The 21,230-nt window shown below is 45.3% G+C and overlaps 3 protein-coding genes across 6 annotated transcripts; 1 reads left to right on the top strand and 2 right to left on the bottom strand.

Annotated features, from left to right (window-relative positions):
- Positions 1 to 1,870: 1,870 nt before the first annotated feature.
- Positions 1,871 to 6,936, bottom strand: LOC147240313 (visinin-like). Its single transcript, XM_086193556.1, has 4 exons — positions 6,784 to 6,936; positions 5,530 to 6,048; positions 3,293 to 3,404; positions 1,871 to 2,693 (listed from the first exon to the last, which is right to left on the bottom strand). Exons 2-4 carry the CDS (start codon positions 5,908 to 5,910, stop codon positions 2,608 to 2,610), a joined length of 579 nt encoding a protein of 192 aa, XP_086049682.1. The 5' UTR covers positions 5,911 to 6,048; positions 6,784 to 6,936; the 3' UTR covers positions 1,871 to 2,607.
- Positions 6,937 to 13,177: 6,241 nt separating this feature from the next.
- tmem238a (transmembrane protein 238a) lies at positions 13,178 to 15,159 on the bottom strand. Of its 3 annotated transcripts, none has more exons than XM_086193584.1 (3): positions 14,727 to 15,159; positions 13,815 to 13,996; positions 13,178 to 13,529 (listed from the first exon to the last, which is right to left on the bottom strand). In XM_086193584.1, exons 2-3 carry the CDS (start codon positions 13,963 to 13,965, stop codon positions 13,366 to 13,368), a joined length of 315 nt encoding a protein of 104 aa, XP_086049710.1. In that variant the 5' UTR covers positions 13,966 to 13,996; positions 14,727 to 15,159; the 3' UTR covers positions 13,178 to 13,365. The 3 variants fall into 3 exon arrangements, with proteins under 3 accessions (XP_086049710.1, XP_086049708.1, XP_086049709.1); XM_086193582.1 differs by lacking the exon at positions 14,727 to 15,159 and adding an exon at positions 14,576 to 14,720; XM_086193583.1 differs by lacking the exon at positions 14,727 to 15,159 and adding an exon at positions 14,576 to 14,720 and having other exon boundaries at positions 13,815 to 13,977.
- LOC147240311 (coiled-coil domain-containing protein 106-like) lies at positions 14,756 to 20,951 on the top strand. 2 transcript variants are annotated; one of them, XM_086193487.1, is made up of 7 exons: positions 14,756 to 15,160; positions 15,768 to 15,926; positions 18,213 to 18,404; positions 18,537 to 18,683; positions 19,310 to 19,513; positions 20,048 to 20,208; positions 20,285 to 20,951. In XM_086193487.1, exons 1-7 carry the CDS (start codon positions 15,103 to 15,105, stop codon positions 20,438 to 20,440), a joined length of 1,077 nt encoding a protein of 358 aa, XP_086049613.1. In that variant the 5' UTR covers positions 14,756 to 15,102; the 3' UTR covers positions 20,441 to 20,951. The 2 variants fall into 2 exon arrangements, with proteins under 2 accessions (XP_086049613.1, XP_086049614.1); XM_086193488.1 differs by having other exon boundaries at positions 14,757 to 15,142.
- The last annotated feature ends 279 nt before the right edge of the window (positions 20,952 to 21,230 follow it).

Here is a 21,230-nt window from a genome sequence, read left to right as displayed (position 1 = left end):
ATTGGACGTAACAAGCAAACTGTTAGCTTTTGCTAGCACACTATTGGATATAACAAGCATACTGTTAGCTTTTGCTAGCACACTTACAGCTTTTGCTAGCACTTCAGCATGGACTCCAAAGTCCACCATAAGTGGTTTATTGTAGTTTCTTGTAATGAACAGACTTCGATTAACTTGTGGCGTAAATTTCTGTGAAGGTAAAGTCAACACTGAAAGAAAGAAAACTGCTTAAATACGCGAGAGATATTTAATAAAAATTGAAAAAATATTTAATACAATTTTTTTTTTTGCTGTGAACTGATATTAACTAGTTGTTTTTTTTTTAATTTCAGGTTTGGTAAAATTTAAATCCTTGGGTACAAATTTAAAAGAAACCATGAAACATTTCTGAGATTTTTGTCTCCTTGGTTCACCTTCTTTCTGCCCTCCCTGTTGTTATGCACATTGATAAAAGAAAAAGAATCAAAGCTTTCTGCAACAGTGGGATTTGGATTTTAAGACAGATGCTTTCAAATACTTTACAGAAGATTATGTCAATAATCTCCACCGTCAGGGGAGTAACGGAGCGAGCGAGAGAGAGAGTGATTGACAATATAGGCAGTGAGGAAGAGATAAACAAGGTTTCCGGGTCACTGAGCAGTATGTGGGATGTAATTAAAAATATAAATTAAGAGGCTAAATTATACAACAGTTTATATAAGACGAGCCTCCCTCACCAGCTGGGACTCAAAAACAAAAGCACATATAGAAAATGAAGGGCTTAATCATTTACAGTCACAAACAATATGTGGTAATGTTCAGTTTTATTTACTGAGCAATCCAATTCCGTGCAGCTGAACGTAATGTGCAGAGGGTATATTTGCAAAAATGTCCATCAAATTCCTTTTTTTTAAATCCTTGTTCTTTAACAGGGTTTTTTGTTTATTTATGAAAAAAAGGCTCCAAGAGAAAGACGCCCTCGGTGTGGGAAGCAAACGAAATAAGAAAAACAGCAGATGTCTCTTCGAATTTGGAGCAAGGAAGTCGACCAGGACTTCTGATTATGTAACAATATTAATCTTTTCTACAGTGACCATGCAAGTGTCTTGTGAAACCAGACCAATGTGACCATCTGTGCGTTTGGAGGCAAAGGAGGTTTCATCAGTTCCCAACTGTCCAAGCTTTATTATGTATTAGCTTCATAAACTTCTACATTGAAGACGGACAACATGGTTCATTTTCACATTTGGATCCTCTAAGCTGGAGACATTTTAAAACGTGCGTCTTATTCTAAACCGCACCACAGGTTTCCCCTCAGTTACCATCGGCGATCACAGCGTCTCCGTGCGCGTTTCTTAAGACGCTCCTGAGATTTTGTGCTCACATGAGTTGACAGTGGCTTTTGGCCTTTGACCACTACAATATTTTGCAGCTCATCCCTGAGTCCCAGGGGACGTTTGTCAACTGACTGATGTGGGTAAACCTTTGGAAATATTCCCAACTCATCCGCGAGTCCCAGGGGGCGTTTGAGAAAATGTGACACCAGAGCATCCCTGAGATTTGGGGGGCAGACAAAATACTTGTCAGGTCAGATCAAGTTGTTGTTGTTGTTGTTGTTGTTGTCCTTCAAAAACAAAAAAAATCAATAGCAATGTACATGATGAAATATCTTAAGCTGTTATGTAAAGTATTACAGCTTTCTTACTTGGGGTTTTGACGAGAACCGACTTTGTGGCCTTTACGTTTCCCATGAATCCGACGAAGGTTCCATTTACCTCCCTCTCTCTGCTTGGTGAGAACCACCTTTAGCCTGAAGGCTGCGGCGGGACACCTGCCAGATTTCTAATGAGACGATGAATGGTGAAGAAAGATTTCCGACATCTTTATCTATTTTTATTGAAATTTTATTTTCATAGAGAAACCCAGGTCCGACACTTATTTTGAATCTGTTGCACAACAAACAAATCTAAATTACGCGTCGTACAACTAAAACATGAAGGGTTGTGTTACATGGCAAGAATTGAACTGGTAAAGACACAAAACCTGACAACAAGAAGGGCCAGTGGACACCAGTTTGACTGTACAAACCATGAACTACTTGTTGGTCGGGAACAAGTTTCGTGGTAAAAAGAGAAACTACGGCGACCAGAATTGGCTTCCAAGTAGAGCAAAACACACTTAATGACAACAACTAATGCACACGACACGTTTATCACATGAATGTGAGTTTTACTAACAAACCCCCATCTTTCATTTTATTTTCGCTGACAGTGACGAATTCCTAAACGTGCCCCGTCTTATAAAGCGTCATGTTTCATTTAGTTGTCTACTCGAATTAACGAGTTCACGAATGTGTGATGGAATATTGCACGTGAGGGGCAAGAGGGCACGAGTTAAACTGCGTGCATATTCTTGTTTTATTTAGTTTTTTTCCATAATCTCTCTGTTTTTGTGATTTAAAGATAATAAAGGAGTTTTTTTTTTAATTTAGGTTTCATTTTAGGGGGTGATGTGGCATTTCCATCTCACCTACTGAATGTTCACAATTTCTGAAGGTGCTGTCAGATGTCATTGTACTGTCAGAGTAAATCCTGGAGAGCGATCCGACTCATCCGGCTGATAAAAGCGCTACTTTGAAGGCTGATACTGAATCAAACGAAGAGCTTCTTCATTGTCCAACACTCCCTTGATGAATTCTCCCTCTGCCACTCGATCTGGAAGAACAAGAGAGAGTTTCACCCAGGAAAATTAAAGGCCTGGAAAAAAGCTTAATAAATCCAAATTAAAAAAAAAAGATGATTAAGTGTATATCTATGATTAATAAAAATAAACAATCATACTAATACTTTGATTTCTCAGGTATACAATATGTAACACACTCAATTTGGTGGTAACAGTATGAGTTGTACATTAGTAAGTGATTTCAAACACTGTAATACAAGTACATCATGTGAGGAACAGAAGTAGGTTTGACAATATTAACATTTCATCAGTAAACTGCAGGATTTGTACTTCTCCACGTACAGGTTAGCAGTGATCTGCTTAGAATTTAATCTCGAGTTTCCTGAAGTGTACTTTTGTTGTGAAAAATATTGTGCTTCCGCTTGTGTGGAATGTACTTAAACTCCATTCAGCAGTGGGATTAAAAGACCCACTGAGGCTCAGTTTGCATCAGGAGTCATAATCCAAAGCCACCGATGTGGAAGCCCCTGCAAAGTCTAGGATATCCCTGTGACCCTCGCTGTCAGACCCCAGATATCAGAGACTTGACCTCAGGATGCAGAAACCGTTCTTTTACTGTTGACTAACTCACCGTTCTCTCCTTTGTCAAAGTAGTTCCAGAGTTTGTCTGCCCTCTTGTCTGCTGTATTTTCATCAGCAGGCAGTTTGGACAATTCATCTTTAGGAATCAGCTTGAAAATGGCCTGAAACAGAGGAGACGGGAGGGCATTGGTTTAATCCGTACCTAAAGCGTGCCGCTACAATCGCATGCAACCTTTCTTTAATCTCAAACATTTATAAATTCTATGAGCCGATCGATTAACTCTGAAACAGCAAGAAATGAGGTGGAACGGATTACCAGCTGCAGCTCTTTGGCTCTTGTCTGTGATTAAGTTAATTTAGATTTTTAAACCGGTGTGCGTTGGCTACTAATGGGGTACTGAGGCAGAAATCAATTCAAAGTGCCCAGGAAATTGAAGTTGAGTAAATGACGGCAGTGTCAGGATTAACACATAATTCCCAAACAGCACTTTGCTAAATTATCTTTCCCTCTACCTTCTTATCTATGAGCTTCATGGCCATGTCAGGAGGTTGGAGACGAGGCCCCTGACGTGGGAACAAGTTGATCAGGCAGGAAATTAGCAGCAAAGTGTCTTCTTAAGACAATCTAGAACCCTGAAGACGTGGACAGGCTTTCATCACTCTTGTTATCCTGTTCTGCCTGTTTTTGAAGAGCACATTTGTGACTTCAGAAAAGGATCAGTTTGCCATTCCCATTGAAGAGGGACTTTCATGTCCTCTGAAAACGTAAAGGTGCATAAACACCTATTCGGGAGAAGTCGTATGTAAACCTGTATGCAGATGACACTGTAGTTTCACTCCCAGCCAGGCTCCGGCCTCTCAACAGAGTTCATGTCAACCGTCTGATATCGATTTGGTCAATTTTAAACGGCCTGATCTGAATTTGAAGTACTTCCCGTGCAGTCACATTACACCTCCTGCAGAAGTGTTACTTCGCTTTTGTTGAGAAACAAACCTCCCAACTGCTAAACTCGAGTGTGAGTAAAACATTTCGATGTTTTGCAGCAGATGAAGAAGAAGTGAGGCTGCATGGAAGTAAGCAGTTTCATCTTTTCATCCGTAACATTCAAGGGATGCCTTTTGGGGGGGGGGGGGGGGTTAAAAAAAGTAGCTTATTTGCTATAAAAGTCAAAACAACAGGGAAGTTTGGGTTACTGAGACTATAATTAGAGTTGACATCAAACGTCAGACACACACTTCAACCAAGCCAAGAAAGTACACGTTGACCTGAACATGTCCCCGTACATGTCAACAGAAACGAAGCGGACCCTTGGTTTCTAGGTTTGTAATGCGCCAACTGATTGATCAAGTAATTAGTCAATTATTTGCTTCTATTGACTCGAATTTACCCTCAATTTGATGCATATAAAGAGAGCCACATTTCCCCTTTGATTGGAAATCTTTGCCTTAAATTGAACCTCTTCATTCCATTCTCTGCTCTCCTTATAGCCTCATATCCTCACGCCAAAGTCCTACGCAGGCTTAACCTTGAATATATCCTAAACTGTTTATCAGCATCAATTAAAGTCTAATCCTGTGTTTAGACTTTAATTGGGGCTTCCACTGAGTGGGACTGACATGGAGTGAGTGGGTGTTAAAGTGGGGTGTGGCTAGGAACGACATTTCACCAGACTTTCTTTCTTTTTTAAAAGAATCCCACATTTGAAACAAGTCCCACCCTTGGAGGCGCGGACGATGCCTCCTCAAGCTGTTTTGCTCAAATTCCTGTTCAGCCATTTTCGTTCCTTGTCAAGTTTACCTCATGTGGATCTGGTTGTCCAACATCATCGTTCTCCAAAGGACACACGGGCACGCAAACCTTATCACATCTCTGTTTCCAGTAGAAACTTCAGACTCTCACCAGATGTTTGCTTCTGCCAAAGATGAATAACCTTTGGGTGCAGTTTGTCTGTCTTTTGCAAAGACAAGAACGTCTGAATGTAGACCGAGGAAATTCAGTGTTAGGGTTGATCTGTTTGACAGAGCAAACGTTTGGTCTGAGGAATGCCCCCTAGCTGATTCATTTCTCTGACCACACAGGGACGACACCCTGCAGACCGTTCTCAAGGGACTGGAAGTCCAAACATTAAAGATCACGTTGACATCAGCAGCTCCTCTCTCAGCGGTACCTGCTCGCCATGATCACACACACAAGTAAAATATCTACTTAACATTTAAACCAAAACCTGAGACTTGTAAATGTCTTCTACTGGCTACTAAATCACGGCTTCTTCTCCCAAAACTCACTGTGCAAATTTCCTTGACTTCCGACTTGGTGATGTATCCATTCTTGTCCACATCGAAGAGTGAGAACGCCCACTCCAGTTTCCTGTTGGTCTTCCCTGTTGATGTCATGTGGAGAGCGATGATGTACTCCTTGAAGTCCAAGGTGCCGTCGTCATTTGTGTCGAAGGAGCGGAAGACGTGCTGGGCGTACGTGTTGGGGTCGCTTTCTGGGAAGAACTTGCTGTAGATGTTCTGGAATTCATCTTTCGAGATGCGGCCGGTTGGACACTGCCTCTTGAAGTTTTCGTACCACTGCACAATCTCAGTCTCAGAGAACTTGGTGTTGAGCTTAAGGTCCTCCAGGATCTCCTTTGACACGGCGCCGCTTTTGGTGTTTCCCATCGTGGGTGATGTCTGAAGCCTTGCTCAAAGTGAGAATGTACGGCCCAAACGTTAACCTTGGGAGACTCCTCCTCTGTCGAAAAGAGAAGACTATTCCTGAAGTACAGCTGCTATATCCCTCGTGATCCTGGTCCAACCCTGCAACACATAGAATCAAATGTTAGAGGAGCAGAGGCCACTTGGTAAGCTCCTGAAGCCAATCAACAATTATGCCGGCAACTGGTGTCACGGACAAAGTTCAAACCGGGTCAAAACCAAAGTGCTTGTTTAGCAGCCTCCAAGGTCTGGTGCTGTTGACGGCTTTGCCACGAACTCCTCAGTAGACAAGATGAGTTTAGCAGATCAACTGGCAATAAATAACTTTGTTTCATAATTTGTTTATTAGAATTAACATCAAATGTCAGACGCACGCTTCAACCGAGCAACGGAAGTACACGGTGACGAGAAAGTGACCCAAAATATGCTTTTACCTCCTATCGTCCCTGCCGTGTGTTTGCGTGTCCGCAGGAATTCACTAAACCTACAAACCGAGTTCCACCGTACTCAGCGGAGCGCTGCAGCGTAGTGCAAGAAAGAACCGGAGGTACATGGTCTGTGAGTGTTCTCCACCTCAAGTCCTTGGCCGATGGTACACATCTACTTCCACAGCATTATTGCTCGTGAAAAATGAATATAGTAGTAAAATAATAGAACAAGTCTGGTGTTTCCTCCTACATCGCATGGTGTCAAAACAGATTTTCAGGTAATTAATCAAATTTAAATAACATTATATCTCAGGCACTGAACCCTTTCTCTCTGCCTGCTTCAGACCAGGTATTAATGTTCCCAGCACGGCGGCGTAACGTGAAGCGCGATCAGCTCTGTGTTTCCTACCTGTGTGAGCAGCTGACGAGTCGGAGACCAACAGGGATGCTTGATGTGTCCGCAGCAGATGAAATCGCCCTCCACCTGCCTGTTGAGTTAAGTCAATTAAACGGAGTCACCCTGAGGCGGAGCCACAGGAGCACCCATGTGAGCACCTGAACGTCCTCACTTGCTGCCCCCATCATGAAAGTTTTTTTTTAATTTTTTTTATTTTTTAAAGTCTTTCCCTTCAGGCTCAGGCTGACAGGAAATGATTTCCAGAATACAACAGAAACACATGCACTCAGAAGCATGAGGCTTCTTGGTTTGTGTGTGTGTGTGTGTGTGTGTGTGTGTGTGTGTGTGTGTGTGTGTATGTGTGTGTGTGTGTGTGTGTGTGTGTGTGTGTGTGTGTGTGTGTGTGTCAGTCTGATTCTTATGACATTTAGTTCACTCACACATCAGATTCAAGGCATTTCTTCTTTGCTGTATGAAGGCTGCACTCAAATCATGACTCCCATGCAGGAAAACAATTCTAACATCAAAATATATCCTGCTGACGTTTGTGTCTCGATATTAAGCTGAACTCTAAGTTTAGTTCCCCTTGAATGAAGAGAAATAAAATATTATCAATCATAATAATTCAGCAAATAGCAAATTTTGCAAGAAGCAGGAGAGACCACAGACACAAAGGAGCAAGAAGAGAGGAAGTCCAGAGAGTAGAAATGAATTAATGCAATAAAAGAACGATAAAAGAGAGTAATAAAAGCTAAAAAGAACAGAACAAAGATAGAGATCGTGTTGTGTCCAAATAAATAAGAAAGAAATAACTGTAATACACATATATGTATATATATATATATATATATATATATATATATATATACATATATATACATACATATACATATATATATACATATGTATATGTATATATATATGCATATATATATATACATATACATATATATATACATATATATATATGTATATGTTCTTTTGTAGTAAGTTTCATGATGCGTTATAAACACGCAGGCAACTAGAAGTAGTTGTATCCGTTTGCAGTGAGGAGATTTTTCTTCGGTGCTGCTCTCGTTTTTATTCTAACTTGAACTTCTGGTTGGTTAAAAAACAACGACGGGATTTCCTGCTGATTCAGATTTGCTTGATTGTCCAAATTTAAAAAAGTAATTGCCAAAGAGTATCTGAGCTTCATCAGTGTTTTTTTTCTCCTCGAAGCTCTTGTTGTGTAATTATTAGCAGTGTTATGAGATATTATACGACGGTGACGGGGAAGCTGTGACATGTGACCTGTAGTAGCTCGCTGGACGACGTGGACGCCCTGCAGCCGGCCATCTCAGACACTGCACGGCTAAAAACAAGCGCGCTGGCCCAACCTGCCTGATTATGAGCGCGCTGCGGGCTTTAGCTGCAAAAATAAACCTGATCAAGTCAAGTGACAAAGTAAAAGCAAGATGTTTCCAAAACTACCTTGGACCTTGGCGCGGGCCAGGACTTAGTGGTTTAAATCCAGCCGGCGTTCAGCTGAGATTTAAATGCGCTTAGCTGAGTGTTGACTGCTGATCCACACCATCTGCTCCGTCGGGAACCAGTCAACACAGAAAACACATCACCGTCTTCTACCTGCGTTAATGTTCCTGCGCAGACACCCCCCCCCCCCCGAACCCCTCTGGGCCCCGAGGTCATGAATCAAACCCCCCGAGCAGCTCGCCAGGACCTATTTTATGTTGCACCAGCGACTGTCGTTCGCTAAACTAAAGACCCCGACCCAGTCAATGTCACCTCCAGCCTCTCTTTGGATTCAGGACAACCGGATCTAACTGAGGAATCACAAAAATGACCATGACTTCTAAACACGGTGTAATAATGACGATGATAGCGCGCCAACAGAGGATCATATTTATCATTGTTTTCGGCGGCCCTGTGGGAAAATGTTCATGCTTTTTCGATTAGAAAACTCAAACTCAAAAAAACAAGCTTCTTTAAGCAGGATTCACTGTTGGAAAATAATGTTTTATTTTGTGGCAATAAAGTTCAGATCGCCTTCATTTCGGTTAACAAGGGCAGCAATGTTTGTTCGCAAAACCTTTGATTTCCAACTGTCAGGTCAGTCTGTGATTCTGACTGTCACCTGTCTGCCATCTCTGTTTGTCTTTCATGTCAGTCTGTCAAAATGATTGTCTTCTGTCTGTCATAACTGTCATCCTGGATGTCACATCCTAGCCTCCCATGTCAGCGGTCATTGTGACTGTCATCTCAAAGCCAGTGTCGGGCATCTCAATTTGTTCTCTGGCATCTCAGACACTCTGATTGTCACCTCGTTCTTCAGATCTTAGACCACAAGTTTGATGATGGTCAGTTGAATTAACTGGGCCACCAGAAACAAGCCCAGCTGGTTCACTGGTTTGCTACCACCAGTAAAGCTGTGTCAAGAGGTCATGATCACGTCACTCATTATCTGTGACGTCACCCAGTCAGAAAAGTCACTGCTATATCAGGGTTGAGGCCATTTAAGGGTCAAAGGTCCTCCCCAGACACCTGACCCACCGGGTGCTTCTGAAACATGATTGCTGGGGAATGTTGAGTCAGAACCGCAGTCAGCATCAGGAAGCTGTCATAGACCAGCGTAACCCAGTAGCCTGGTTGTTAGTTAGCCCTTCACAGGCTATTGCATGTTTAAACCAGTTACTGTGTGGTCTGGATCAACCTCAGAGCTCGTCCGTTGTATCAGCCTGATTAAGGTGACATAACTACCTGCTTTTAATTCAGCCAGAGCCGCACCGCTTCTTTAATGCAGGACAAGTATAGGCCGGTATGTAAGCCGTGCTGGCAAACAGCTGAGGCCCTTTAACTTCTATTAAATAAAACAACTTAATTCCTCTGCTGACGTGCTACGACCTAACTTTACCTGCCTGCTTGTCTTGGCACCGTCAGCCACGGCTCTACAGGTGATCGGGGGTTTGTTATCCGGCTGCAAAGGCTTTGGAGAGCCATGTCATGCAAACCAGTGTCACCGTTGTAAAGAAATGCAGCTTAAAGAAAACAACTTTTAATACGTCCAGATTGAATCTGATCTATTTTTACGACACACAGCTGTCGGGAGCACAGTTGCATGTCGCCTTCAGCCGTTGCTTTCTGCCTGTAAGACTGAACTGAGGGCGAATAACATAATTTAGTGTATTGTATAAGATTATTTCATGAGTGAGGCCTAGTGTTCCTATAAGTTTGGTGTATTTCCTCTTTTATTTTGAAATTACAGGAATGTGGAAGTTTCTGTAGTATCAGAACAATTCCACGATCACAGAAATCGCCACCTGCTGGCCATTTGACAGAATTCTGGTTTACTGTGCTTCTTCTCTTTTGGGCTTTTCAGACGCATAAAAAGTCAAGTCAGTTTTATTTGTGTGTCACCAAACCCCAACCAAAGTTCTCTCCTGACTCCCCCAGCACCTCCCTCCTTCAGTGAACCTCCACCCAACAATTCTCCATCAACAACAAAAAAAAAACGTTTTCAAACAACGAGTTAATTTCTCCCGCATCTGCAATCGATCTGTTCATGAAGCTCACTGAAGCAAAATCGTCATCCAGATCTTATCTTCTTTCCTGCTGAAACAAGTCTGGATTAGTCGTTCATTTTTTGCCCCTGAGCAAAAAAACCCTCCAACTCACCTTCAACCCTCAACCTGATTTAGACTGAGTTCTAGGAAAGAGAATCCTTTGATTGAAAGGAGAGGAGGATTAAAGCAGAGACACAGAAGGAGCAGGAGAAAGAGAGCGAGGAGGGAGGGAGGGAGGCAGTGAAGGTGGTGATGTTAGTCAGTGTAAAGAGGATTTGGCCGCAGGACAAAGCAGACGAGTCGATACAGCGAATGGAAAATCTGCGGAATCCAGAGCGCCGCTGATAGGTATTATCAAAGCTCTTTGGCAAGGCCTTGAGGAATCCATTGCCAGAAAAAGAAACTTTAATCTAGACACTTTAATGGGCATCACAGTGTGTGTGTGTGTGTGTGTGTGTGTGTGTGTGTCACATCCACCACAGGAGGGACAAATCCTGCTTGCTCAACAAGAAAATACACGTTTAAAGTCACATCAGTTTTATTTGTGTCGCCAAACCCCAACCAAAGTTCTGTCCTGACTCTGTCCAAGTAGAGCAGGTCCAGCACCTCCCTCCTTCAATCAACCTCCACCCAACAATTCTCCATCAGCAGCACATCCTGCAACAGCAGCCACCAGAACCTTCCTTTACCAGCAGGAAGGTGGAGCAGATCCAGGATCAGTGGGGACAAGTACATGTAGTCATGACAAATGAAGCTGAAAGAGACCCAACAAAGAGCAAATCTAGGGGGGAGAAAACCTGGTGGCAAGATCCTGACATTGAAAATAAATGAAATTTAAAAAACTGTTTTGGCGAAACCCACAAACCAGGTGCGCAGCATCACGTTCAAGACGAGCTTATCCGCGCTGACGGCTGCTTCGTCCACAGGACAGCAGGCCAGTCTGATGGCTTTTTTTAAGACTTAAAACCAAAACCGTCATTTTCTGGCGCAGGTAGGCTCAACTTTACCTGCGTAGAACCTTCTAGTCGCCACCTGTCCCGTCACAGGGGCCATTCATGAAATTTTGATTTTCAGACTTGAGATAAACGAGGGCAACGCCACAACACCGAAGGAAATAATCTTATTAGTTGTAAAGGGATACCCTCCTTACACTAAGTCCAGTCGAGGGACATGTAAGGACACAGAGCTCTCTAAAGACAGGCATGGCGGGTCCCCGCAGGACTGCCATGGTTAAAGAACCTGACAGCTACACCTGCAGGCCACACCTGGATAGCGTACCTGTTGCATCAAATCCTGCTTGATTTTCTGCTGAACATCCAGTTCGCTTGTCTCGAAGGTTCTTTTCAAAAAAGAAATTTCAGTCTAATGCTAGAATTAATTAATTAATTTAATTAATTTGGTTCACTAGCTAGCTAGCAGATGCTAGCAGAAGATCTTGTGACGTTTTGTTGTACGGCATGAAAACAGGAATGGCGCTCGTTGTGATTAAATTAACTGAACGAGACTGAAGAGGTTGTCAAGGACATTCAAGACAAACAAACAGAAAAAGCTCAGCTGCGATGACAATGAAGTCACATGCAGTTGGTATAGTTAAGGCGTTAGCATAACGTTAGCTTTGCATCGCTAACAGAATTTATGCCTCAAAACAAATCATGAAACTGGTGTTCATTTTTTAAGAATGTCTTGTGAAATACCTCATCCCCGCAGCGCTCTAATAAACTTAAATATGAATGAAATCTTTTTTTCAAGTAAAATGGAGGGATAAACATTTGGATCTAGCATGAGCTTCCTCTGAGGGAATGGTCAGAAAAAAACGATTGATGTCGTTGTGCCGGTGGCAAAGCCACAAACCGAATCTGGGAAAACTCCCTTCATTTCAAGGAACTGCTTGCTGGATGGTTTGTTAGAAACAGGTCACATTAGTAGTTGAGTACTGTAAGAATATAATCAAATATATCCATAAATATAATCATCTTATCCGTTAAGGGTCACAGGGGTGGAGCCTATCCCAGCTGACACTAAGTGAGAGGCGGGGTTCACCCTGGACGGGTCACCAGTCCGTCTCAGGGCCATCAGGAGCAGTTAGGGGTTCAGTATCTTGCTCAAGGACACGGTCACCAGGGGAAGTGGGGATTGAACCAGCGACCCTTCGGTTGCTAGGCAGCCACTCTACCTCAGAGCCACGCCGCCCCTTCATTGAAAACGGAGATGTTTTTGTGCCAAAAAGTTAAAAGCAACAGAAATGGCGGACAGAAATGCATCTCTTCATTCAATGAGGAAGAAGTTTCCACCGTCACTTCCTGCTGCCAGGTCAGTTCGCCCTTTTTCCCATCCGATTTTACTCTCGGGGGAAATTCCCTGATGTGGTGCTAGAAAAGCTGAAGCCAGAACCTTCAGAACCATTTCATTTCTGCTCAGGAGAAGAACCAAAGAGATCTGAGGATGTTTGATTAAGTCCTTCTGGCCACCACCAGAGGGCAGCACAAGTCAGGCATTCAAGGTTAATTTGCATTTAAAGTCTTTTTCCTCAAGGTGGGGGAACCATTAGTTTTCCCAGTCATGATTATTATTATCATTATTATTATTATTATGTCCTTAAAAATAGATTCATTCCAGGGGAGAATTTCGGTGCAAACAAAAATAAAATCTACAGATGAAACTACAAACTACTGCTCCATGAACTTGAATGAAAAGCAGGAAGGAAACGAACATTCGTGCGGCGCTCGTGGTGATGCTGGACTGTCACCGTTCCCAGACGTGCGCCCGTCGGTGCGGCCCAGACCGGGTCCTGCTGCGGTTCGCCAATTTATTTATTTCTGTTCACTTCTCAAACAAACACCAACATTTCCATCAAGTCCAGAAACGCTTTTATTGAAATGCAACAGGAGACCACAGCTTCAGTCGATGACGTCATCACATCGAAAACACTGGAGAAGACTCGACTCCGAGTCCGAGTAAAACAGGGCGACGGCAGGTCCGGGTCTACCAGTGAGGTCGGGATCATGAATACTGGTGACCACTGGTGACCGCAGAGTCAGTGGTGGCTGCGGTACGTGCGGATCTTGCGGCTGAGGTTACGAGCCAGGCGGTCGACAGCGCTGCCGATGTGTCCCAGCTCTTTCTTGGACGTCAGACCCTCAATGTTTCCGGTGTACCACAGAACCCACCCGCCCAGCGAGACCAGCACCAGCAGGGCTCCTGCACAGAGACCACATGGACCACAGGTGACTGACAAAGAATTATAGCTGATCATTTCAAGGCTGGAAGCTCCTCATGGACTCAGGAGTGTGTGTGTGTGTGTGTGTGTGTGTGTGTGTGTGTGTGTGTGTGTGAGTGTGGACCGATGTAATTAAAGGCCATGTGTTGATTTTGGCACGAGGAAGTTTTAATTTGACCTTCATATTGAAGTCAATCCCATGGTGACTGACAGCTGTCACACCTCCTCACCTGAGAGTGACTGGTCCAGGATCCTGACAAACGTACCTGTGTACACCAGCAAGTCTCCAAAGTCTCGACCTTTGACCTCCAGAGGGGTGAAGACTCCCAGCAGCAGGGCAGCTCCACCCAGTAAATCCATCAACACGGCAAAAGCCAGGGCCAGTTTACAGTGGGAGAGACCCCCACACACACCCATCGTGACACTGGTCTGAGGGGGGAGTAAACACCTGAGTTACACAGGTAGGAGAAAAACAACAGCCTAGTAACTATTACTAACTACATATATAGTTTTGTGTGTGTGTGTCCCCAGTTATCAAATGATGGCTGGACTTCGAGGCCTGGTCCAGCCTCTCGGCTCCGGGCCTTCCTGCAGGGACCAGAATCCAAAGTTTCCAGTTTGTTTGTTTTTTAAATCCCAGCCTTCCTTTGTTGTTACACGGATTATAAACGTCCGAGCTGCTGAGTGCAGGCACGGGGACGGACGTGCGGGACCAAACGAACCTCAGCAGGGAGGCGTGATCTCAGGAAATGATCATAGAAAAGAACCGCTTCAGGAGTTTCTTATTCACCAGCAAACATTAAATAAAAGAGGTGCACGACTGAGGTGGTCGGGGCAGCTTGGACTGGTCGCGCTGGGTTTACTGGTTTATCAGCAACAACAGCGTTCACCCCTGCTGGCGCTCGTGCTCGTGGAGGTCTAATTCGTGTTTTGTTTTGTTTTTTTTAGTAAAACACAACGCAGTAAAACTTCAACGAAGGCTGCAATAAACTCGTTCGACTGTTGAATTCGTGACAATGTGACTCACCTGGTCGTCGCTCGTCCCGCACGGACGTTCGTTGCTTCGTGCGAGCGTGTGTGTGTGTGTGTGTGTGTGTGTGAGAGAGAGAGAGAGAGAGGGTTCAGATTTTTCTTCAGATTTTGCTTAAATTTCCGCGTTTAGCTGCTTTGCCACCTACCTGCGCCCCGCCCACTAGGTGATGCACTTCCGGTTCCTTAACCCCTCGCACCCCCGACTCTCACGTCTCTCCAGCCGCGGGCAACACGCGCGCCCCACGCACACATACACTCACGCAAGTTTAGCGGGACACCGCAGCGTCCAGGTGAGGGTGGGGCAGCAGCTCCCCCGTTGTGCGCAGGTGTGAACCCTTTAAGAAAACCGTGAGCACGTGTGACGGCCGCCCGTGATTGCCGCTGAGAGCGAGTCCCCGCCGCAGGTGCGACTCGTATTACTGAAGTATAACCGGGAGGAGAAGAGGATTAATAACACGGCTCTCACGGCGTTCCCGCGCCTCCAGCCGTTATTAACCCCGCCACCGGTAACGGGCCCCGGCCATGAATCCTCCGCCCGCCAGAGATGACGCGAAGCCGCCAGGTACCGACTGCAGGCCCGGTAATAACTCTGAAACCATTCCTCGCAGCTGCGGCAGGCTCTGTACTGGCAGTGAGTTGTGTAGTTGAGCGTGACAGCAGGTAGTACTACCACCAGTACTGCAGTGGTACTCCAGGTGTACTCAGAGTTTGTGAGCGCGGCTCCTCAGCCCGGGGAGGAAGTTGTTCAGTGATAGGACAGCAGCGTTCATCACACCTGAGAGGAACGTTCTCCCTCCGGCAGAGGAACGTTCTTCAAGCCTCTGGAGAGGTCATGACGGTAGAAACCTGTGAGGACGCAAGAGTTTCAAGTCTCACCGGACGAGTAAATAACGACAACAAATAAAAGATGAAATAAGATCAGCAAGTCCAGCTTGAATTAACGTCACCATGACACCAGCTGTGGTTCCCACTGTGGCAGTTAAACACTCCCAAAATTGCGAGTTTAACTCTCCATTGGAAAACTTCCAGGAATCTTCCCAGATCTTGGCAGCTTGAACCTTGAACCCTGGGTAGTCGGAAGAGTAGTTTTCATTGTTTCTGTCATTTATAAAAGATGAATAAAGAAGTACCAGCGTTCACTGCTTTGAATACTTGTGTAATACCTCTGTGTGTTTCTCATGTGTTAGTGCACTACATGCCTCACCCCTCCACTGTAGGGGGGGGAGGAGGAGGAGGAGGGGGAGGGGGGCTGTACCTGCAGTCCTACGATGTGTCCTTCCCTCTGGAGGAGAACATGGAACGTGCTCCGGCGTACCACCACCACCACAGCCAGCAGATGATGGAAGGTACCAGTCACCTCTCCCAGTGCAGCAGCAGCACGAGGCTGCAGGTCCCAGTCCCACACTGGTCCTGCACTACTAGCAGTAGGACTACTGTCCTACTGCAGTACTCTACCGCACTCTCCGTCCCCTTCATCAGTCTGTGTGACTTAAATACTGCAGTAGCTGTAAAATCCACCATTATTTTGGCCAATATTGAAATGATTTTACCACAATTACTGACTAAATAACTTTAAAAAACTTTGAACTTTGGAAGTCCTCAAACTTAAAATGTAATTCAACGAGAATTGTGAGTGAAACGTGTCTCCCCCACTTTGACGGCTTGTAAAATGGAGACTGAGTGACTTGACAACGAAAATTAATGTGGTTTGATCGGCACAGTGGGAGAGAAATCAGCCAAAGTTTGGCAGCGATACCATGAATGCCTTAGGACACTGGTTCTCAAATGGGGCATGTGTACCCCAGGGGGTACGTGGTGGTACTCCAGGGGGTACGTGAAGCTTTACAAAAATATATATATATTTTAAAAAAGCAGTAATCCTAATAATAATTAAGTCTTGAGAAATAATTATGTCAGAAAAAGTTTGATAAATTACAAATGTATGTTCATACACTTTTATATTCAGTATTCAATTTTAATATCCTTAAAAAAAAAAAGGACTCCCCCAAAACCAAGTTAGTTTGACCCGTTGATCCAGCATCACTCGTCAATAACCTGCCGTGGCCATGACGACGCACTGTAACGATGGAGATGTGGCTAAAGCGCAGCAGCATGGCGGTTGAAAATACAGAGAAACTCGTGAAAAAGAAGGCGAAACCAGAGCTGACGAAGTAGCGGAAGTAGGGGAGCAGTTAGCCAACGCTAGCAAATCATTGCTATTAGTTGTGTAACTTTAATAAATCAGACACTGATGGCACAGCACTGTACCTCTTTACTTTCTGCCAAAAATGTTTTGTGCGTGTCAGGGGGTACTTGACAAAAAAATATTTTAAAGGGGGTCCATTACTGATAAAAGTCTGAGAACCACTGCCTTAGGAGGAGATAGATTTTGTTCGGGGGGTAAAAAAAGTCCTCATTTTGACAGTTTTGTCCAATTTGTGGACATTCTGTTGGAGATAGGTGAGGGGTCAGAGTGTAAGAATTGTTCGTCTTGATGAGACGAGTCCAACGGTGTTGGTCCCATGTTTGTGGGACATTCGTGGGAGGAGTTATAGCGCTGCAAATTATCTTTTAGTTGTGTGGCTCCCTAGGTGGCGCTATTGACTTTTTTTTTGTTGTTGTTGTTTTTTTTAATTAGTGAATGTGTCGCCAGTTGTGCCGAATTTCAGCGAATTTCATGCATGTTCAGGGGGTGAAATTAGATTATGCGTATAATGCGCTCATTGACAGCAAGAACAGTCCAGGACCAGGTTTTGAATGGTGTGGATGTGAAAACCTGCTCCAGGCCGTCTGTCCGAGCTGCCTCATGGGTGTTGGGGGGCTGGGACGCTGTTTAGTGTGTGTTTGTAGTGTTTTTAGTGCTGCTGATGTGTTGCTCTGGTCTTTGCCTGAAGCACCTTCAGGCTCAGGTCCTAATAAATGAAGTAACAGTAGAAATGGTGGGAGGGCCGCCTCACCGCCGAGGGGACGGAGCGCATTTATAACAGAGAGAGAACCAGCGCGGGCTGGCCTCATCCCCGGGCGGTGCATGTTCTCCCAGTACTCCTCTGCTACGACTGGTTTGGACCTTTTTCAGAAAAGGGCGCTGTGGCTGAGGAAGACCAACATTCCACTATAATCCATAATTCACAATAATCCAGCTCTGGCTGGCTGGCGAGGCTCGTCAGAAGGACGGAGGGTGGAACCGCAGTTCCCCTCCCGTCCGGCTGAAGTCTCCCTCGCTCCTGAGACTTTCTGTGTTCATTTCTCCTCATGAGGGTTTGTAAAAGCAAAGTAAGCAATGTTAAGCGTTATTCCACCATTTTTGAACCTTGTAACACTACATGTACTTATTTTTTGTGGTATTTCCTGACGTTCAACAAGTGTTCCTAAGATTGTTAGCGTGGTACATGCTAACGGTCAGCTAGCGCAGTGATCCATCCGGTCGTGAGGGATGGAGAGGCCAGTGACGCGAATCCAACCACTGACATCATAAACTGGTCACGTTTCTGGTGGATTATTAGTGCCAATATAAACACCATAAAGCACAATAATCATTTTATCTCTGTGATACTTGACACGTGTTCTCTTAAGTTCCTATTCATAATACTGTGGTCAAAGATAAAAGGTAGCGGCGTGTGTTGTTGGTGCAGAGGCGGCGGTGCAGGAGCCTCCTCACTCTCAGTACAGTCCCTTCATCCTTGTCACCAACCTACGCGCTCACCTGTACGTGGCTCTGGAGAAGAACGCCTGGCTGCAGAAGCGCATCGAGGAGCTGGAGGAAGAGCGCAACATCCTGCGCTGCCAGCTGGACCGCTTCATCATCAGCCTGAGGAGCCCCGAGGGTGAGGGAGGCGTCCAAAACATGCCTGATTACTTCCTGTGTTAGCCATGTTAGATGAGGAAATCTTTGTATTTCTTACTATTTCTGTCTGATGGTGTGAGGACGTCTAGATGTTATCATGTGACCCTGGCAGATTGGTGCGGCGACCTCCAGCGTGGTGTGAAGGTCCAGCCTGCCAGTTCTCCCTCCCCTCCCTCCCCCATGACTACCAGGTCTGGAATGACCCTCAAGCACCTGCAGGGACCCGGGCCGCGAACACGCCGCAGCGCCGCTATTGCAGGTGAGGAAGATCCAGAAACATGAGATGCACTGGAATGTGAGCTGGCTACTTTAATATCAAGTTAAATCTAATGTTTGATATAAAATAAAGAACAGAACTGCAGTTTTCATAGAAATGGGAGGAAACATTCACTTGCTAGCAGCTGGGAATGCTAATGCTAGCGAGGAGCGCTAGCTAAATGAAGTTTGTGTTTTCCTCGTAGAATCACAGCTCATCTCATGTTCAGCTCAGCTCGGTGATGAGCTTCCCAAGGATTTGGGGCTGTTTGGCTGCAGCTAGCCTGCAGGCTACTAGCCTTGCTAGCTGGGCCTCACCGTTAGCTTGTGGGCGCGAACCTCGGGTACGTGAACCATGCTAAGATGTCGTGGTTAAACATGAGGTGTGAGCTCCGTTCTAGGTCATTGATTGTTTATGTCAGTTGTTCAATTTCTTCCTCGCTCGGCTAACGCTAGCTGACCGGTGTCCCTCGGCGTTGACGTCAAACGCTGTGATTGGCTACTGATGAGGACTCCCTCTTTGGCCACACCCATTTGGGAAAACAGCACTCGCATGTTAATCTGATCGGACAGAAGGAGAAGGAGAGAATCGAACGTGTCAGGCTACTAACTCAGACGTTTGTGTCACAGTCAAGCAGGAGTTCCACCTGGAGGAGGACAAGTACTACACCAAGGATGAGTACTTGGAGGAAGAGGAGGAAGAGGAGGAGGAGGAGGAGGAGGAGGAGGACTCATCAGTGGAGACGAAGAAAGGAAGAGGCCGAGGCAAGGGAGAGCCGAGGATGAAGATGAGGAGGATTTATCGGATCACCCACGGGCGGGAGAGGCAGAGAGGTGAGTCCTCCGTCATCGCCGCTACAAACCACGCCCACTGAATTAATTCCGTTTGTGGTCATTTGTGTTAACGAACGAACTGCAAATATCACGATCAACTTATTGGTGTGAATATTTACGAGGTCTAGCGCATCAACCACAGCACTGGCCCAGGACGCCTTTCCGCAGCCTCCGAAACTGAAAAAATCAATTAAAAGTTTGTTACAGACGATTGACAACGAGACCAAACTAGTCGAGTGAAGATCGTGCCTGATGAATGATTCCCATCAGAGTGGATTTATTTCCCTGTTTTCCCTCAGATGGACCTCAGTTGTTTGTTCGTAGAAATCTTTTTTTTTATTAGAATAATCCTCACCCTGGTGTCAGTGGGTTTGCCGCTAACCTTCATGTTCAGCCCTGTGAAGGTTTATATCAGGTGACAGGGTCGAGAGAAAACTTCTTCAAGAGACGCGAGCAAAACAAATAACGTTACAATACGGCGGTAAACGATCGATCCGTTCTCACCCTAGCCTGGCGCTCTGGTTCCCTCCTCAGTGAAAGACCCGGACGGCGTTCTGATCCGGTACAAAAAGATCCTGTCCACCTACCAGCGCGTGAGGAGCATGTCCCGAGCCTTCCAGATCCATGGCGTCGACCGTAACACGATGGCCTCCACCTCGCCGATTGCCGAGCTGCTCTTGGTGGCGCCGGAGAAGGTCTGCGATTGTTGCTCGGCTCTTAGAAGCAACAGCGGCGCCTGATTCTTCTGTCATTCCCTCCTGGTTCCTGCAGGTGGCAGAAGTCGGGGAGTTTGAGGCGTCGAAGGAGAAGCTGCTGGATTACGCCCGGCGCTGCTACAAAACGATGGACGAGCAGACGCACGCCAAAGTCCAGACGATGAAGAAGACTCACAAGCTGCTGCCCATCTCCTACCGCTTCAGGAACTGAGGCGTTGAGGGCGCGGCTGTCGGTGCGTCGGAGCTCCAAGTGTGAGGCGGCTGAGGGCCTCTGACCGTTTGTCAGTGTTTGAATTTGATTTGCAGTTGCATTGTTAGTTTAGTTTGTTTCCATGGTTACGTCTGATGGCGGGGAGTTATTGTCCTCTGAGACGAACTTTATTTTCGGCGCTGGTGTGTTTTTGTGTCTGTCACACGGCCGTGACCTCACGTGTCCTTTTGTTCAAAGACTTGAAATCTATGGAAGAATATTTTGGTTCTGGCGCGTCACAAAGCCCGGATGATTCCTCTGGTATGAGAGAAATGGGCTTCTGGGTTAATTAATTAACTTTTGATACTTTTTTTTTACTACATATATATGTATTGCATATATATCTGTATCTATAGATATATATCAATGTTTAAAAGGAATATTTATTGATACAGTGGATGCCTACATGACTTTAAGTTGGTCACTTGAATGTATTGATGTTGAAATGTACATCAAATATAAAATGTCACTTAATGCAAGAAAGTCTTGGCCTGTCAATCACGTGAGCAGCGTCCGAGTCCAGATGAGCGACGTTCCCTCCAGGATTTTCGGACTGCAGCTCCCCCCGGTGGAGGAGAGCAGTATTACACATTCACCGGGAGTCAAACCATAAAATCTGACCGCGTGGGAGGGCAACAGTCAAACACAGTTCCACGCGTTCATCCATTTATTGGTGGAGAAATTTCCCTGCAACAATCAACACGAAGTGCCATCAGGATGAAATCCACAGAACGAGCGGAGGGAAAGAAGG

This window comes from Aulostomus chinensis, chromosome 22, assembly GCF_037954235.1.
Source record: "Aulostomus chinensis isolate RoL2024-O1b breed Wild chromosome 22, RoL_Achi_v1.0, whole genome shotgun sequence".
NCBI lineage: Eukaryota > Metazoa > Chordata > Actinopteri > Syngnathiformes > Aulostomidae > Aulostomus > Aulostomus chinensis.
The sequence above is the reverse complement of the archived record's forward strand: the minus strand, read 5'-3'. Positions and strand labels throughout refer to the sequence as shown.

Excerpts from the sequence above, each read along its gene's own strand:
- LOC147240311 (XM_086193487.1), top strand. The coding sequence starts at position 15,103 with ATGAATCCTCCGCCCGCCAGAGATGACGCGAAGCCGCCAGGTACCGAC. Across the intron at positions 18,405-18,536 it reads CAGCCTGAGGAGCCCCGAGG|ATTGGTGCGGCGACCTCCAG; the intron begins GTGAGGGAGGCG and ends TGACCCTGGCAG. Across the intron at positions 19,514-20,047 it reads CGGGCGGGAGAGGCAGAGAG|TGAAAGACCCGGACGGCGTT; the intron begins GTGAGTCCTCCG and ends TTCCCTCCTCAG.
- tmem238a (XM_086193584.1), bottom strand. The coding sequence starts at position 13,965 with ATGGGTGTGTGTGGGGGTCTCTCCCACTGTAAACTGGCCCTGGCTTTT. Across the intron at positions 13,530-13,814 it reads AGACTTGCTGGTGTACACAG|GAGCCCTGCTGGTGCTGGTC; the intron begins GTACGTTTGTCA and ends GTCTCTGTGCAG.
- LOC147240313 (XM_086193556.1), bottom strand. The coding sequence starts at position 5,910 with ATGGGAAACACCAAAAGCGGCGCCGTGTCAAAGGAGATCCTGGAGGAC. Across the intron at positions 3,405-5,529 it reads AAGTCAAGGAAATTTGCACA|GCCATTTTCAAGCTGATTCC; the intron begins GTGAGTTTTGGG and ends CCTCTGTTTCAG. Across the intron at positions 2,694-3,292 it reads CTTTGACAAAGGAGAGAACG|ATCGAGTGGCAGAGGGAGAA; the intron begins GTGAGTTAGTCA and ends TTGTTCTTCCAG.